The 17,884-nt window shown below is 40.9% G+C and overlaps 2 protein-coding genes across 3 annotated transcripts in view; both read right to left on the bottom strand.

Annotated features, from left to right (window-relative positions):
* The window catches only part of LOC138379663 (ankyrin repeat domain-containing protein 26-like), a 50,772-nt gene that overhangs the window by 14,836 nt on the left and 18,052 nt on the right, over positions 1-17,884 (bottom strand). Inside the window, exons 4-6 of the mRNA XM_069464809.1 lie at positions 15,530-15,728; positions 13,988-14,186; positions 1,427-2,362 (exon numbers count right to left, since the gene is read on the bottom strand). Coding sequence (XP_069320910.1) covers positions 1,427-2,362; positions 13,988-14,186; positions 15,530-15,728 — 1,334 coding nt within the window. The remainder of the gene's footprint in view (positions 1-1,426; positions 2,363-13,987; positions 14,187-15,529; positions 15,729-17,884) is intronic.
* On the bottom strand, positions 9,811-13,165 carry LOC138379650 (chromatin target of PRMT1 protein-like). Of its 2 annotated transcripts, XM_069464802.1 has the most exons (3): positions 12,817-13,165; positions 11,141-11,478; positions 9,811-11,002 (listed from the first exon to the last, which is right to left on the bottom strand). In XM_069464802.1, exons 1-3 carry the CDS (start codon positions 12,879-12,881, stop codon positions 10,797-10,799), a joined length of 609 nt encoding a protein of 202 aa, XP_069320903.1. In that variant the 5' UTR covers positions 12,882-13,165; the 3' UTR covers positions 9,811-10,796. The 2 variants fall into 2 exon arrangements, with proteins under 2 accessions (XP_069320903.1, XP_069320902.1); XM_069464801.1 differs by having other exon boundaries at positions 9,811-11,478.

A 17,884-nucleotide genomic window follows, 5' to 3' on the forward strand; every position in this document is an offset into this window, starting at 1 on the left:
TGATCATAAAATACATAATTTAAGATTAAAATATTCTCAGACTTAAGTCAAGTAGGCATGAATAAAAGTAAAATTGTAGAAACTAAAATGTGTAAAAATCTACTGAGGAAGTATTACAAGGTACAGCAATACACTTCAGTTCATCTGGAAAAGCTGGTATTAACTGTCAAAGTAAGCCACTTTATTGAATCTTAACTTCCAAATACACATTCCAGGTATGAGCACTTCTCTTTATCTGCATCATCATGGTCTTAAAATGAGGCAACATAAAGAGATTAAATTATTTCAGTATTAAAAGAATATGTTATGTTGGCGTGGGTGTGGAGAGACAGGAACACTAATACACTGCTGGTGGGACTGCAAACTAGTGCAACCCCTGTGGAAAGCATTATGGAGGTATCTTAAACAGATTCAAGTAGACCTGCCATTTGACCCAGCAATCCCATTACTGGGCATATACCCAAAGGAAAAAAGGTCATTCTGTAACAAAGGCACATGTACCCGAATGTTTATAGCAGCACAATTCACAATAGCAAAGATGTGGAAACAACCCAAATGCCCATCAATACATGATTGGATTAGTAAACTGTGGTATATGTATACCATGGAATATTACTCAGCTATAAGGAATGATGAAGATACGACATGTCTATGGTTCTCCTGGAGAGAGTTGGAACCCATTATATTAAGTGAAGTATCCCAAGAATGGAAAAACAAGCATCACATGTACTCACCAGAAAATTGGTTTCCCTGATCATCACCTAAATACAAATCTGGGAACGACACCAATTGGACATCAGACTGAGGTGGGGGGTGGGGGAGGGGGTGGGGGTATGCCTACACAATGAGTGCATTGCGCACCGTTTGGGGAGTGGTAACACTTGAAGGTGCTGACTCGGGAAAGGGGGGGTGGGGAAAAAATATGAAACTATTGTTTTTAACTTGCACTGTTCACTTAAGAATTTATCATGAATATTTCCCATATTATTTCATATCACTGTACAAGAAACAATGTATACATTATGAGGACATATTGTATCTAACAAGATATACTGTTAGACTCTTTGATTCTGTAAAATTAAATTGAAAAAAAAATACATAAATAAATAAAAAAAAAAAAGAAAAAAAAGAAAAGAAAAAAAAAAAAAAGAATATGTTAGCAATATTACTCAATATCTATTAAAAATCGGTAACTTAAACTCTTAAAATTTCCTAAGTGACTCATTGTCTTTACTCAAAGTAAAGCATCTCTCAGCTCCAACATTTATTTGCTGGAAACAAGGTATGTGTCTAGGCTGATATCACAAACACATTTATCATCTTGATATTGTCACAATTCAACCAGATACAACATTTAGCCATCACCAAATATTAATGAAATTTTCTTCTAGGAAGTTTGAAAAAATATTTATTTCTTAATACTTACTTCTCTTTCCACTTTCTCTTTTTCATGTTGGTACACTCTTTCTTTTAAACGATTACATTCATGCATTAACTTCTGATTTTTCTCTTCTAACAGAAGACTATGCATTTTACTCTCAGCTTCAAGTGTTTTTACAGTCGCATGAAATTTGTGTTGGTTAGTAGTTAATGTCTTGTCTTTATTGGCAACTTCCTTGTGAGCATGATCTAGTTGTTGTTGAAGTAACATGTTTTTACGTTGCTCTTCAGATAATCTCTCCTCCAAAGACTCCTGCTTTATGATGTACTTATTCACTTTGTCTTGTTCACCTTGGAACATTCGTCCCATTTCCTTCCTTTGAAACTCTGTCTCCCTCAGGTCTCTTTGTGCACCTTCTAAAACCAGAGTCTTTTCTTGGAGAGCATCTCTTGTATGACGGAACTCAACTTGTAGCCTTCTGAATTTACTTTCGGATTCATGAAGCAGTTGAAAAAGGTTGTTGGCATGAGAATTCATATATTCCTCTCTACCAGACCACTCATCTTTTGCTTGCTGGAAAACAAACCCTAGGTCTTTCGCTGTGGTCTGACTTTGATCACGATCCTGAATAACAGCAGCCAGTCTAAGTTTGTATGACTCAACTTCTGTTTTCAGTTTTTCTTCGTTTTGTTTTTCTTCTTCCAGTTCATGTTTTAGTATTATATTCTCATGCGTTAGAAGAGTGATATTGCAATCATGCAAGAATATTGTATTGGTGACTCTTTCCCCGTTGAGTGTTATAGTCTTTTGAAGGTCATTAGCCTTTTCTTGTAAGATTTTGTTGTCCTCCAAATATTCCTTTTCCTTTTCTTCATTTTCCATTTTTATTGTGTTTATTTCTACTCTTAGATTGGCAATTTCATCACGCAACATGTGATTCTTACGCAACAGATCTGTTTCTTTGTCACGACTAGCAGAAATCTAAGTGAAACAAAGGAACGTGTTAGCTGTTACTCAATAAAACGGCATTCATAATTTCCTCTGAAGTTAAAAAATAACCTGTACATTTATACAATGAAAGTGTTGCAAATCAGTGGCTATCTAACTGGAAAAAGAAGGTGGATCCAAACCTCAAACCTTATAGAGCATCAACTCCCAAAGTTTCAAAAATTTATATGCGAAGGGGGAGAAGATGGCTGAGTAGAGACACGAGCTGTCAGATCATCCTGGAGGGAAGGAAGGGTTTCAGAGAAAGCAGAGGGGGCAAAGGGCACAGCTCCAGTGTAGTTCGGGGGAAGTTGCCAGAGCCTGCCAGAGGTTTCACAGGGAAAAGGTTCAGAGCAGAGCAGGAAGCAAAAAGACATCAGCAGAGATCAACCCCAGAGAAGCTGGGTGCCTCGTGGAGAGGGTGGGTGGGGGATTTGTTTCTCCATCCCTCACACCTATGGTAATCAGGTGGCCTCCAAGCTGCTTGGGAGGTTTTCCACCCACATGAGCCCAAGGGCTACTGCAACCAATGCAGTAGGGGCTTCTTGAAAATAGAGCATCAGGCTTCCAGCCCCTTTGGGCTCTCTCCAAACACCCATGATCTGGAAGCGAGATGGCAGGCTCCATACTGCTTTTCTGCCGATGGCATCTCTTTGTCCACCCCAGAGAGCACCGGCCCTTCAGTTTTCACGTCACCTGCTCCCACACAATTCCCAGCTCCTGCCCAGACGACAGTGGCCCTGGAGAATTTGTGTGATCCCAGAGCTTGGACATTTTGTGTGGGCTTCCCTCCAGGGAGAGGGACCGGAAGGGGCTGGAGTGCTGGCTCTCCTCTGTTCACAGTCTCTTTTCCTGCCCCCTCCCCCACCCACTGCAGCCAAGAGCAATGAGTGAGCTGAGACTCTCAAAAGTGGCTGAGTCCCCTGTGTTCTTGTACCCATGAGTCTGAGGTTTCCCCAGAGAGTGGGGCCCACACCTTTCCCTTTGAGGACCTGTGGTGGATGTAGGGGTACCTGGTCTGGGAGTTCCCTTCCCACCAGCACTCCCTGGGGATGTCTGCCAGTGGGATCGGCATGTGGGCCAGGTCCTGTAACCCCAGGACTCGACCAGGTTGCTTGGAGGCACAGAGGGGAGATCTGACAACTAAACTGGGGAAGCAAGGGAGCCCACGAGGGCACAGCTGACAGAAGAGTGCGGCGTGGGTCCAAGACTGCAGCAAACAGGTGGAGCACCGCTCCCCCCACAGGAAAGCCACACTTGCAGACTGGGGTGGGACCTTGGACAGGGAGTTCCCCCACCTTTGGCACCGTTGCTGGCAAACTCAGTGAGTTCAGATGCCTGTTTGCAACCAGACACTGGAGGGAGACTTGTGGAGCAGGGCAGGAGGGAGAAGAGTGAATCTCACTCCAGACAGCCAGTCTCCGAATCCCAGATGGGCCCTTGCCCATGAGCAGACCTTCCAGTTTGGTGAAACTGCATCAGCACCCTTCCCAGCAGCTTTCCCCAGCAGCCTGGGAGCCGATCTTTGATCCTTGCAAGACAGTTCTAGGGCCTACGTCTGCGGAGCCTGAAGGCAGGCTTACCCCACCTGGCCCCACTCAGCCTCACTCCTGCATCCACCTCACTGAGGCGGAAAACTGGGAATCCCCTGGGAGCTCCAGGGCCCCTCCCAGTGCCTGTGGCATCCAGGCACTTCCCCTGAGGGGCTAGCCATGGTCACAGGCACAAAGGACAACATTGCAACTGGCCCTTTCCTGCAAGCACAAACCACTTGTACAGCCCATTACAGCATCTACTGACTCAGTCCAACAGGGCATGGCTGATTCTTACCCCAAGCACCACTTACCATCTCAAGAGATTAATCTGGGTATTCCAACTTAACTCACACTGCTGAGGAGAAGGAGAAGACAGAAAAATAGAAGCAGCCCATGGGGGCACTGCCTTTAAGGAGATGGGTAAAAGTTGCAGGCAGCTTGAGCTGTTAGGGGACCCCTCCACCTCTGCAGACCTCTAGGCTATTGGGGGACTGCTCAGAGTCTGTGCAAAGACATTGCAACAGAAAGCAGGCGCTGCAGAGATATGGCAGCTGTCAATCCTGGTTTCTGCAGCTAATGCCATCCTGAATGCTTAGGTGCATGCCACCAGGTCTGCTCAGGACTCGGCTTTCCAGCAGTAGCCCTCACATCACCCCTGCTAGGCCAGGGAGGGAGCACACAGAACAGACGCTCCCCCGTGCCATGAGCTGTGACTGGGAGCCACGCACCCCTCCCTGCTGTGGGGAATCTGAGCAGAAGACGAGACTCAGGCACCACAGGCACCATCTGGGAAGCCTTGGTTGACTGCCTCCGTGGGACTTAGGTCGGGGGAGAACCTCGGCTGACCAGCAGCCCTGGCCCACCTCCACAGTCATGAGGCCCCTTGGACAAAACGCTGCTGTGACTGGGTTGCAGCAGTCTCCCTGCTGGTGGAACAGCCCCCACCTCTGTGGCTCTGCCCTCGTGTTCCCCAGATACAGCTCAGAGTCCATTACTGCACCTGAGACTGAGGCTCTACAACTGTTGCTCCAGGGCCCCCACTGAGCCTATAACACCACCCCTAAGATTCTAGAGTTATGCCTGGGTCCCAAGACCCACCCTTGAGTCTCCACCAATGTCTCTGGGCTGGCAGAACAACCGTGAGGTCCAACACTTTAACAAGTCTTGAGCAGCCATTATTCCTGGACCTGGTTAGGACAAATGCTCACAACCCACTCACCCATGACCACTGCGTAGATAGACTTACTCAACTGCCACTGTCACCTCCACTGGATGACCTGGTGCAGAGCAAACCCTCACAACAAGAGCTTCCATGGAGAGAGTCGCATCCAGGCCCCAACTCAAAGTTCCAATAATGACTGGGGAACAATCCACTACCCTGCACAGAGATCATCTCACACTGGCTTGCACTGAGGGAATCACAGGGGAATGGGACAAAACAGGACAGCTGTTCTATAGGCTCTCAGTGCACCTGCACCTCCCTTGCTGAGTCAACACCCCAGAGTAGGACACAAAAGCTCCATCTAGGGTCTTCCCCTTCCCCTGACTAAACAGGAGAGTTCCCAGCAAAGGAGAACAGGTGCCCTGCGATCCTATTAGCCTGGAGCACAGAGAAGAGGATTCAGATGAGAAGAAATCAGCAAAACAACTCTGGCAACATGAAAAAACAAAACAATTTCACATTCCCAAGGGATCACAATGGAGCTACGGTAGTGGACTACAACCACAAGGAAATTGCCAAAATTACAGAAATGGAATTCAGAATATGGATGTCAAATAAGATCAATGGAACTGAAAAGAAAGTTGAAAACCAACAAAAAGAACTCAAAAAATATTTCAGGAAATTAATGAAAAAGTCACTAAAGTGCCAAACAACATAAGAGAGGATAAAATACTACAGAACTTAAAGAAATGAAAGAGTAATTTAGGGAATTCAAAACACAGCAGAAATCTTTAGCAACAGACTAAACTGAGGAAAATAAAGAATCTCAGAGCTTGAAGATAAGACTCTTGAGGTAACCCAGACATTTAAAGAGGCAGAGAAGAGAATAAAAAACACTAAGTAATCACTTGGAGAGCTGCAGGATCATGTGAAGTGAACTAACATACGAATTATAGGTACCACCGAGGGAGAAGAAGAAAGAACTAAAAGCATGGAAAATGTATTTGAGAGAATTATTCAGAAAAACTTTCCTGATATCGCCAGAGATCCAGACGTTCAGATACAAGAAGGTCACTGAACACCAGCAACATTCATAGCAAATAAGTCATCCCCAAGACAGAGTAATCAAACTGGCCAAAGCCAAAATGAAGGAGAAAATTCTACAAGCAGCAAGACGAAAGTAACAACTGACCTACAAAGGAAAAGCCATCAGGCTAAGTGCAGGCTTCTCAGTGGAAACCTTACAAGCTAGAAGGGAGTGGGACCCCATCTTCAATCTTCTTAAACAGAACAACTGTCACCCTAGAATCTTGTATCCTGCAACACTAAGTTTCCCAATTGATGGAGAAATTAAGTTTTTTCCAGACAAGCAAACATTGAGGGAATTTATCATGACCAGACCTGTGCTGCAGGAAATACTCATAACTTCATGATACAGGAATTAGCACAATAGGGACCCACCAGTGTAAAATTATATAAAAAAGCTAAACCTCACATCTCTTGTAAAACAATAGCACAAGAGGGAAAATAAAGCAATAAGGTACTACCCAACATGATGAACACAACATCATACCATATAAATTCTATCACTCAACAATAATGGTTTAAATGCTCCACTTAAAAGACATATGCTCCAGTTCTAAGCAGGAATGCTTTCAGTTTATCCTCATTCATTATGATGTTGGCTGTGGCTTTGGTGTATATGGCTTTTAGCCATTCAAGGTAAGTTCCATCTATGCCTATTTTGTTAAGCATTCTTATCATAAAAGGGTGCTGAATTTTGTTGAATGCTTTTACTGCCTCTATGGAGAGGATTATATGAACTTTGTTTTTGCTTCTATTTATGTGGTGAATTACATTTATTGATTTGCATATGTTGAACCATCTCTGTGTCTCTGGGATGGCTTTGGTATCAGGGTGATGTTGGCTCCATAAAATTGAAGAGGATTGGGGAGAATTGGGGAGGATTCCTTCCTTTTCAATGTTGTGGAATAATTTCTGCAGGATAGGCACCAGTTCTTTGTATTAATAGGTCTGGTAAAATCTGGGTATGAAACTATCTGGTCCAGGACTTTTTTTTTCTTGGACGATTTTTTGTTGCTGCTTCAATTTCGGTACTTGATATTGGTTTGTTCAGGAATTCCATTTCTTCTTGATTGAACCCAGGGGGGCTGTCTGTTTCTAAGAATTTGCCCATTTCCTCCACATTTCCAGGTTATGTGCATAGAGATTTTCATAGTATTCAGAGATGATATTTTGTATTTCCATGGTATCAGTCGTAATTTCTCCTTTTTCATTCCTAATAGAGATTATTAGTGTCCTTTCTTTTCTGCTTCTGCTTAATCTGGTGAGAAGCATGTCAATTTTGTTTATCTTTTCAAAGAACCAACTGTTTGTTTCATTAATCTTCTGTATAGTTCTTTTATTATCATTTTCATTTAGTTCCGCTCTGATCTTGGTTATTTCTTTGCTTCTGCTGTGTTTGGGAATGCTTTGCTCATCCTTTTCCAGTTCTTTGAGACAATTCATTATTAGATTATTGATTTGTGAACTTTCTGTCTTCTGAATGTAGGCATTTATGGCTAGGAACTTTCCTCTCAGGACTACTTTAGTTGTATCCCTCAGATTTTGATAACTTGTGTCACCATCATTTAGTTCAAAGAATCTTTTGATTTTCATTTTAATTTCCTCCTTGACCTATCATTCAGCACTAGGTTGTTTAGTGTCCATGACTTTGTATAGAGATGAGTGTTTCTGTTGGAGTTTATTTCTAATTTTTTTCACTGTTGTCTGAGAAGATGCATGGCATAATTTCTACATTGAGCCATGTTTTGTGGCCTAGGATGTGGTCAGTCTTAGAGACTGTCCCATGAACTGATGAGAAGAACATATTTTCAGTGGTTTTTGGGTAAAATGTTCTGTAGATGTCTATTAGGCCCATTTGTTCTTGAGTTCTGTTTAAGTCCATTGTTTCTTTATGCAGTGTTTGGAGAATCTGTCCTATTCTGTTAGAGGGGTGTTGAAGTCCCTGGCTATTATGGTGCTGCTGCTTATCATTTTGTTTAGATCGAGTAGGATTAGCTTTATGAATCTGGGTGCTCCTGTGATAGGTGTATAAATATTTAGAATTGTCATGTCTTCTTGTTGAATTGTTCCCTTTACCATTATATAATGACCATCTTTGTCTTTCACTACTTTTGTTGATTTGAAGACTAAGTGATGTGATGTTAGAAATGCTACACCAGCCTTCTTTTGGTTTCCATTTGCATGGAATATTGTTTTTCATCTCCACCTGGAGTCTAAATGAGTCCTTGTGGGTTAGATGTGTTTCGTGAAGACAGGAGACACTTGACTTGTATATATTTATCCATTCAGCCAGCCTGTGTCTCTTCAGTGGGCAGTTCAAGCCATTCAGATTTATTGAAAAAACTGACAAGTGGGGTGGATTTCTGTTCATCCTGTTGAGTAGGACTTTGTTGCTTTACTTTATTTCTTGAGCCATTGCGGTATCTAGTCTTTGACCTTTAGCTTTTGGGTGATTTTACACCGGTGACTGTCTATTGTGCTGATCTGTGTATAATGCAGTTCTGAGTACTTCCTACAGGGAAGGTCTTATCTTGACAAGCTCCCTCAGTGTTTGCTCATGTTAGAAAGACTTTGTTTCCCCCTCATATACATTACTTAGTTTTTCAGGATACAGAATTCTAGGCTGGCCATTATTCTGTTTGAGAAGACTAAGAATGGGACCCCAATCTCTTCTGGCTTGAAAGGTCTCAGGGACTGAAGAAAATCAGCAAGAAAAAAAAATCAAACAGCCCCATTAAAAAGTGGGCAAAGGACATGAACAGAAACTTTTCAGAAAAAGATAGATTAATGCCTAACATACGTGAAAAAATGCTCAACATCTCTAATCATCAGGGAAATGCAAATCAAAACCACAATGAGATAGCACTTAATTCCAGTGAGAATGGCTTTTATCAAAAAGTTCCAAAACAATAAATGTTGGCATGGATGAGGAGAGATAGAACACTCATACACCGCTGGTGGGACTGCAAACTAGTACAGCCTGTATGGAAAGTAATATGGAGACACCTCAAACAACTAAAAGTAGAACTACCATTTGATCCAGCAATACCACTACTGGGAATCTACCCAAAGGAGCAAAAGACATTCTATAAAAAAGATATCTGCACTACAATGTTTATAGCAGCACAATTCACAATTGCAAAGATGTGGAAACAACCCAAGTGCCCATCAACATGAGTGGATTAATAAAATGTGGTATATGTATACCATGGAGTTCTACTCATCATTTTCACTTCTTTTCTGTGTGCCATGGCTACTTCTCTCTCTCTCTCCCCACTCCCTCCCTTTTTTCTCTTACTTTCCTTTCTGTCTTCCTTTCCTTTCCTCTTCCTTTTCTTCCTTCCTTCCTCCCTTCCTTCCTCCTTTCTTTTCTCTTTCTTTCTCCCTCTCCTGCCTTAACCTTTCCTTTCTCTTGCTTCCTTTCTTTCTCTTTCTTTCTTCTTTCTTTCTCTTTCCCTCTTTCCTTCGTCCTCCTTCCTTCCTCCCTCCCTCCGTTCTCCTCTCCTCTCCTTTCTTTCCTTTTCTTTTTCAGGAAAATAAATAAACTTTGTACTTCTGTCCACCCTAAACTTTGTTTGAGAATTCTTTCTCCACCCACTGTGAGCACCTTGTAAGTTTCCACCCTTTCAAGAAGATTTCTCTCTTTTTTTTTTTTTGAGAGAACAATTTGTTATAATTAACCAGAAATACAAGATTCCACTGAAACTGGAACAGTTGACAGAATATTGCTGTACTTAAACCTTCGAGGAACATACAAACAGGGTCAAACAAAGCCACTGAGAGGAAAAGCCCAAGATCGGTATGGGATAAACATGAAGATAATTGCATTCCAGCATGGGTATCTTCTGACCCCTCCCGGCAGTTCATCTACCACCATTCTCCCATCCTTCTCCCTCCGACACACCTGCCAAACCAAATGGCTTCTTCCCCTGTATTGCAGGTGTAAGCCAGCCCAATAGGACCCCTTTGGGATATGATATAAAGCCAAGAGAAAGTTTGTACATCTCATACTAGGGTAGAAAGTGCACGTACTCAACCCAGTACAAACGGTTATCATCTATGTGGGGGTCAATGCACATGGTAGTAACTTCAATCAAATCAGAGATGCTACCACAGGTAACCTGTTATGTGGCCCTATAGCGATGTCAATGTTCCCAATTTACTACACTAAATTGTCAATGTGGCAGAATGCATTTTTGAGCTCTAGATATTCTAAACACTCCTAGGAGGCTATTAAAGAGGATGTAGAACAGAACTCTACAACCTCAGAAACCTAGGCATTAGGGAGAATGCTGGCTCTTTCTGGGACCTTTCTGTGGGAGCAAAGAGATGAAGAGCATATGACAGTTGAGGGGAGGCACGAGGCCAACACATTTGATTTGTGTTCAAAGAGAAGTCTGAGCAAAGGAGGAAAACAAAAAAACCCAAAACCCCAACCAAAGGAAAAAAACAGTTTCATACAACACTGTATCAAAAAGTGAAAGGAACACCTAAATGCACAAACTAACTGGTGGCAAGTTAAGTCCATAGCCTATTGTGATAGGTCCATCCAGCATCAATCAAGTTTCTTCTCATCTGTTATCTGAAGGTTATTTACAGATGTGGTGACTTTAACAAGAGTCTCTCACAGGAGGGTGGGCAGGCTTCAATCATTGGTTTCAGGATCTGTCTGCGCCATGTAGGCATCCAACTCGGCATCCAGGTGTCCTTTTGTTTTCGACATGTATGCATCTAATTGGTTGTCCAGATGCTCCTTCGTCAACACAGGGCGAGCAAGGGCACCTCTCCCTCGTCCACGGCCTCGGCCTCTGCCTCCAAAGCCCCCTCTTCCCCGACCTATCATACCCCGACCTCTACCACCGATTCCGCCACGACCCATAGCTCCACGCGCTAGGCCCCCTCTCCCAGGACCTCCACGACCTCGAACACCACCTCTTCTTAAGCCCATTCGGGGAGCTACGGCTCGTCCACCTCGGAGCAGGTTTTGACCTCGGAGCGACATCCCGCCCCTAAGTAGGGTTCTGGTGGCACGTCCCCCACGCAGTCCTCCTCTGGGCAAGCCTCTCTGGATTATGGGTAGGCCTCGTCCTCCGATTGCTCCCCTGGCCAGGGTCCCTATGGGTCGGCCTAACCGTGCCTGGATGTTACTCTTACCCAGGCGCTGCTTTAAGCTCTGCTTAAGTTTTAATGCTGCCTGGACAGAGGGTCTATTCTCCATCTGCTGGGCCAGTCTTCTGTTTCTGGCACTGGCTAGCTGCTGTTGTTGCTGCATCGAAGCCCGAATATTCACTGGCATCGATTGTTTGTTCTTCAGCATATTAGTAAAGCTTCAAGGTCGAACAAAATGGATGTTTAAATAAAAGCTTTATTACAAAACATTTATTGGCATTTTCATGGCTTGCTAGACCAGGAGCTCCAGATCCCACGAACTTTTAAGTAAAGTGGTACACTTAGATCAAGGCTGATGTGGGTTAAAGACTCCACAGTTTCCACAAACTTGCAAGAATCAGAAACTTAGAAATGCAGCTAAGTGCAGCACATTCAATCAAAAGTGATAACAAGGGCTCAGGTAACAGTTTTGAGAGAGGTGGAAAGTATGAAAAACACGCAATAAGCAGATATGATGACAAGAGACAGAAGATGCAGTTTCAAAGACAAACGAACAAAGCCTAAACCTTGGGAGACCTGAGGGAGCATTGTAAGGGCAAATATGAGAAAGGGCTACAGTACCTTCAGAGCTCATGGAAATAATGCACTCATATAAATTATAGGAGTGTAACAAATTTAAAAATATATTTGTCACTTAGTAACATGAATATAGATAATTAGTGTACCATGTCTTAAGAGATAAGGATAGAAGCACATGTGCTTCAAAAGAGGCAAAAATAGACACTAGATAAATCTCTTAGTGGTCTAACATCAATTTAATAGAATAATTAGCCAAAGGCACTCAATGAACAAAGCTCTCAGAGATAGAAACTGCCTTTAAATACTTTTACTTTTTCTTAGTCTCAAATGATCACTTTTTCTGACTCCAAGTGGTTACTTATGAAAGTTAGGCAAGTTCAATCATTTTAGAGCCTGTGGAGACACTCCTGTATTATTCCTGTCAAGGTAATTTAATGGAATGGAAGAGAAGAACACTTAACTGTAAAAGAATCCAAAACAAAAACAAACTAGAAGCAGAATGGAAAGAAAGTGAAATGGAGCAAAGCAAGTGCCTCTTACAAGGCCCAAGAATGACATTCAAGGGCCTTTGGACATATTCATGGCTTGCTACCTGCCTCTTACAGGCCAAACACAACACTGCTGGCCTTGGACTGGGCAGCAAGCCTACTGCAGCCAGGGTACCATGCTACCGTGCTGCACCACCCCTGTATCCAATGTAAAAAAAATGTGAAGAAAAGGGAGGGTGTTAGGAGTCTTTTTAAAATATATCCCACCAGATAAATATTTCAGATAGTTTAACATAAAAGTCTACTGATAAGGCGTTTTGAAACAACCGCCCAATTTGTTTTGTGTACCACATAAGATGCAACTAAGAACAGAGGTCTGTAGCCTTCTGTTGGTATTTAGCTTAAAACTGGTTTTGTGCATTGGACCCCAGGGCCAACTTAAGTAATGTTTTCTTAGGAAGGAGCTGAAGTTGCTGTTGGCTGCCTCACCGCTCATTTAGAGACATCTTGGTGGTGCTTTTTAGCACAACTTTCGGCGCTGACTGTGCAGCCATCTTCAAATCCCGAGAATCGAAGGAAACGGACGCCAGTGCTCCGCCCGGGGGCTGCCACCACGGCTGCGGCAGGCGGGCCGGGGACCGGCCGAACCTCAGTTGACGGTGGAGGGGCTCAGGTTAACTAGGTGGGCGGTTGGTTAGACGCGTAAGCGGTGGATTGCAAGGTTAGTTCGTTGTTGTTGGTTGGCTGTCTAGTCAGCCGATCCGCCTGCTCGCCGGGCCTGCCCTTTCCTGCCTTTCGTCTGTGCCACCACAGGTGCCGCCGCCGCCGCCGCCGCCGCCAACTCCCGCTCGGCGTCCAAAACAAAATGGCCGCCTCTCTTTTAAAATATTAATGATAGGCCGGGCGCGGTGGCTCACGCCTGTAATCCCAGCACTCTGGGAGGCCGAGGCGGGAGGATCGCTCAAGGTCAGGAGTTCGAGACCAGCCTGAGCAAGAGCGAGACCCCGTCTCTACTTAAAATAGAAAGAAATTATATGGATAGAAAATAGAAAGGAGAAAATAGAAAAAATAAAATAGAAAGAAATTAAAAGTATATATAGTAAAAATTAGGCAGGCATGGTGGCACATGCCTGTTGTCCCAGCTACTTGAGAGGCTGAGGCAGGAGGATTGCTTGAGCCCAGGAGTTTGAGGTTGCTGTGAGCTAGGCTGACACCATGGCACTCTAGCCCAGTCAACAGAATGAGACTTTGTCTTTAAAAAAAAAAATTAATGATAAATGAGATAAAATTTATAGAGGTCTTCATAGAAAATCTTGAGATTATTTGCTATTGCAATCATTTTTGTTTTCTCTCATTATGTTTGAGACAGTAATAAATGTGAAATGGGGGAAATGCACTGTACTAATTTATTAGGAACAAAACACTCAAATCATCATTAAGTACATAATATCGCATATCATCATTTTTAAAAGCTCTTTATACTGAAATAAGATACTACTTGGAGGCCAAGATTTATAATAAATAACGTTAGCTCTGAATGTCATAGTGTATTTTTAGGGTAACATTTTGGGTTTGTTTTAGCAATAAATAATAAACATTAAACCAAAGGAATATTATAAGTAATATTGATGAAATAAAATAATAATCATGAAATTTTTACCCAAGATTGATTTATCTCATTCAATTTCTTTCTTAGAGCCATCAGTTCCACATCTTGTGTTCTCAGAGTCTGTTCAAGTTGTTGTTTTACTTCAACTGCTTCCCTGTGTTGCTCCTTCGTTGTTCTTAACTTTGCTCTACTTTCTTCAGACACTATATGAGCATTTCTCCTCTTCTCTTCCTGTTGTCTTAAGGTGAATCTGCAGTTAAATATATTTTTCTTAAAATTAATTGTGTTAGAAAATGGAAAGTTTATTTTGTGATCTGGCTCATAACATATTGTTTGTTATCCTAATAAAATTTCTATGTTCTTAAATATGTTTCCTTTCCAGTTCTGAGGTTTTGAATTTGTCACTTGAATTTCTTCCAAAGGACATAACACTTGCAAGGTAGACATGAACAAATATTCTCCTAATTGGTAAGTTTCTTTTACTAGTTACTCTGGTAAATATGATGGGAAAAGATACTCAAAATTATTCAGTAAAGTTACAAGTTGAAAATTACCTCGTTTTTTACAGATAAAAAGTCACAATGATCCTTCAACTTGGATGGATCATTTAGAGATAACTAATTAAAAAGTTACTGTTTAGAAACTAGTTGATAAATTCACTGGAAATAAATTTTCATCCTCACAAAATACTGTGGGTATTGCTAAAACTAATTTGCAGTGTAAGAGAACACCTTCAGATGTCTTTCACACAACATGTACCTACAGTTCAAGTCTAGGCTAAGGAGACTGATATCTGCTACCCGACTGTTTCTATGTTTCTTTTTTCAGAAACAATTTTAAATTATCTTGTTGACTACTATGATTTTATAAACAACTTTAAAATCCCTTTTGGAAAAAAACAAGCTCTAATATTTATTTAAATGATAAGGAATAATATGTGTTTTCAACATAGAACTTTAAATTAATTTTATCTGTTAGGAGAGAGAGATGTTGAATAAGCTAATAAATAATCACTTCTCATCTTACCTTTTATTCCCTGCATATTAAGAACAAAAGTGTGTAATTTTTTAAAGAAACTTCTTCTGGGTTGAGAAAAATGGCCAATTCATACTCTATTAGTTGAACTGTAAATTAGTATAAATTTTCTTGAGCATGATTTAGGAATAGTGATCCAAGACATTTTTAAAATATTCCAATACATTAACCAAATAATTCTATATTGAAGAACTTTTTTAAAGCAAATAATTTGAAATACAGAAAAAGATTTATATAAAAATGTTCTCACAACATTAATTATAATACAAAAAATTTTAAACCCCAAATTTACTTTGTTAAATAAATAATGAGATTTCTCTATGGTAAACTTCTAACATAGTTATTAAAATTATGATTTTAAAAATATGCATTTATTAAGATATATTCACAGTTACAAACTTGTTATATTATTTGCAAGAATGTTACACTCCACAAGACTAAGATGATTTCTCCCCTGCTAAACCCCAGAAGGTAAGTCAGCAATTTCAAAAAATCTCCAACATATTTGTAGCCTAAAGGAAACAGTTCAAACATTTCTTTAAAACTAGAATGTCATACCTCAAACTGTAGCGTTCTCGTTCCCACTCAAATTTTTGTCGCTCTAACTCTGATTTTATTCCTTTTGCTTCGGATAGTTCCTTTTGAAGTAAGCGAACCTTAGTTTCCATTTTTTTAGCTTTTTCTGTAAGTTTTTTAAGTTCTTCCATTCTTTCACATAAAAGAACTGTGGTATGTTTTTTCAATACCCTAAAAGAGCCTGTATCAGGGTGAAAAAAAGATAGAAATAAAATATATGGGTACTTTTTCGATATACAGGACTGCACAGTTTTACACTCACTCATTCATACACTGAATAAACATATACTGAGTGCATACAATGGGGAACACATTATACTAAGTTCTGCAGATCACAGAGACAGCACCTCTGCTCTTATTTAGCTTTAATGTAGTGAAGAACAAAGACAAAAAGGTGGCAATTATAAATTCAGATAGGTGCTGCGAGAAAACAGTTGTGTGATCACACAGGACGATTTGGTCCGTGTTGGGCCCAGGGAAGATGGCTCTGAGGAAGAGATGGCTACACTGAGGAATGGAGGGTGAGAAGCGAGCGGTGAAGCAAAGGGGGAAGAAAAGCATTCTCGCCACTCTAGGGCAGGTGCTGAAGCTCTACTGTAGTCTGCTTCTAGTCAAGGCAGAGGAACAGGTACTGAGTTTCCTTCTTACCTGAAACAACCAAAAAAATAAATAAAATAAGACAGATAAACACATTGAACAAAGATTGTGGACTTGAGGCAATGAAGACAAAGATCCCTGAGAAACAAAAAACAAATGAAGGAAACCTTAGGAATGTCCCAGATCCCTGCTTTGACAGAGTTTTCAGGACATGACACGTGGAGAAAACACTGAGGTAGACTCTACCAGACTCCCTGAGTTGCAGTGATGAAGCTGAGAGTCTGAAAAAACCAAAGCAGACAGAGACCACAGGACAGAACACTGAAGAGGAGAGAAGAGTAAAGAACCCTGGAGATCTGCAGATTCCTTTTTAGGTAGTGAGCAGAGTTATGAGCAGTACGTGTGTGCTAGAAAACTACTCGAGACTGAGGGAAAAACCTCATAAATAAATTGGAGGAAACCATGCCTGGTGCTCACACAGTACCAAGATGTGTTCATTACCATGAGAAAGGGCCAGACAAACACAGACTTCACAAGACAATGAATCATCAAAAAGGTCTTGCCTTGCAGGTAGGGCATCATCCCAAATCATAAAAGCAAGACCAGAGAAGATCAAGCTCTTTATAAGTAACTCAACTGTATCCCAATACGTAACTCAAGATAAGTATAGGCATGGAAGACTTTTTTTTTTTTTTAACAACCTGAAAAGATAGAGACGTAAATTACACTGTAAGAGATGTAAACTACACTGGATAGAAATAAACATAGATTAGACATCACAAAAAATCATAAATTTGAGATGCTGTGATCTATGAGAAAACTTCAAGGAAGTAATATTTGTCCCCAAAGAGAGAGGAAGAGAGATAGAATAAAAATTTGATAAAAAAAAATGGTCAAAAATTTTCACAACTTAGTAAAAACTATAATCCCACAGGTGCATGATGGGTCTGGCTGGGAGAGAAGAAAAGAGGTATACTGTTGTATTTTCTTATCCTTTACGTGATGTGGTATCATATTACTTGAAGGTGGACTGTGATAAGTTAAAATCATATACTAAAACTCCTAAAGCAACAACTAAGATAGCAAAACAAAGAGTTGCAGCTAATCACCCCAAAAGAGAGATAAAAACTGAATCATAACATGTTGAAATAAAAAAGAAAAAAAAAAACCCTGAATCATAAAAATTAGTAGACTCATACAAAAGAAAGCATAAAGAGAAAAAACAGACAACAAAGAACAGCTAGGACTAATAGAAATCAATCAGCATGATGACAGAAAACCTAACTATGTCACTAATCACATCATACATGAAACTGGTCTGAAAACACCAAGTAAAAGGCTGACTGTCAGAGTGGATAAACAAGCAAAACCCAAATACATGCTGCCTATAAGAAATGCACTTTCAATGTCAAGACACAGGTTGCATAAAAGAAGGAAAAAGACATACCACACTACCCCTTGGAAAAAGAAGGCTTAGCTGGTGTGGCTATATTAGTACCAAAGTACTGTAGATGTCATAGCAAAAAAAATATTATCAACAATAAACAAGGTTATTTCATAATGATAAAAGATTCAATTAATCAAGAAAACATAATAGTCCTCAATGTTTATGCACCTAGTAACATAACAACTTCAAAATACATGAGGCAAAAAAATCACAGAATTGTGAAAAGAAATAGACAAAAATCACAAGTACGGTCTGAGATTTCAATATCCCTTAATAAAAAGGTTAAGTCCAAA

Source organism: Eulemur rufifrons, unplaced genomic scaffold, assembly GCF_041146395.1.
Source record: "Eulemur rufifrons isolate Redbay unplaced genomic scaffold, OSU_ERuf_1 scaffold_114, whole genome shotgun sequence".
NCBI classification, from domain to species: Eukaryota; Metazoa; Chordata; class Mammalia; order Primates; family Lemuridae; genus Eulemur; species Eulemur rufifrons.

Excerpts from the sequence above, each read along its gene's own strand:
- LOC138379650 (XM_069464801.1), bottom strand. The coding sequence starts at position 12,881 with ATGGCTGCACAGTCAGCGCCGAAAGTTGTGCTAAAAAGCACCACCAAG. Across the intron at positions 11,479-12,816 it reads AAGATGTCTCTAAATGAGCG|CTTTACTAATATGCTGAAGA; the intron begins GTGAGGCAGCCA and ends TCGACCTTGAAG.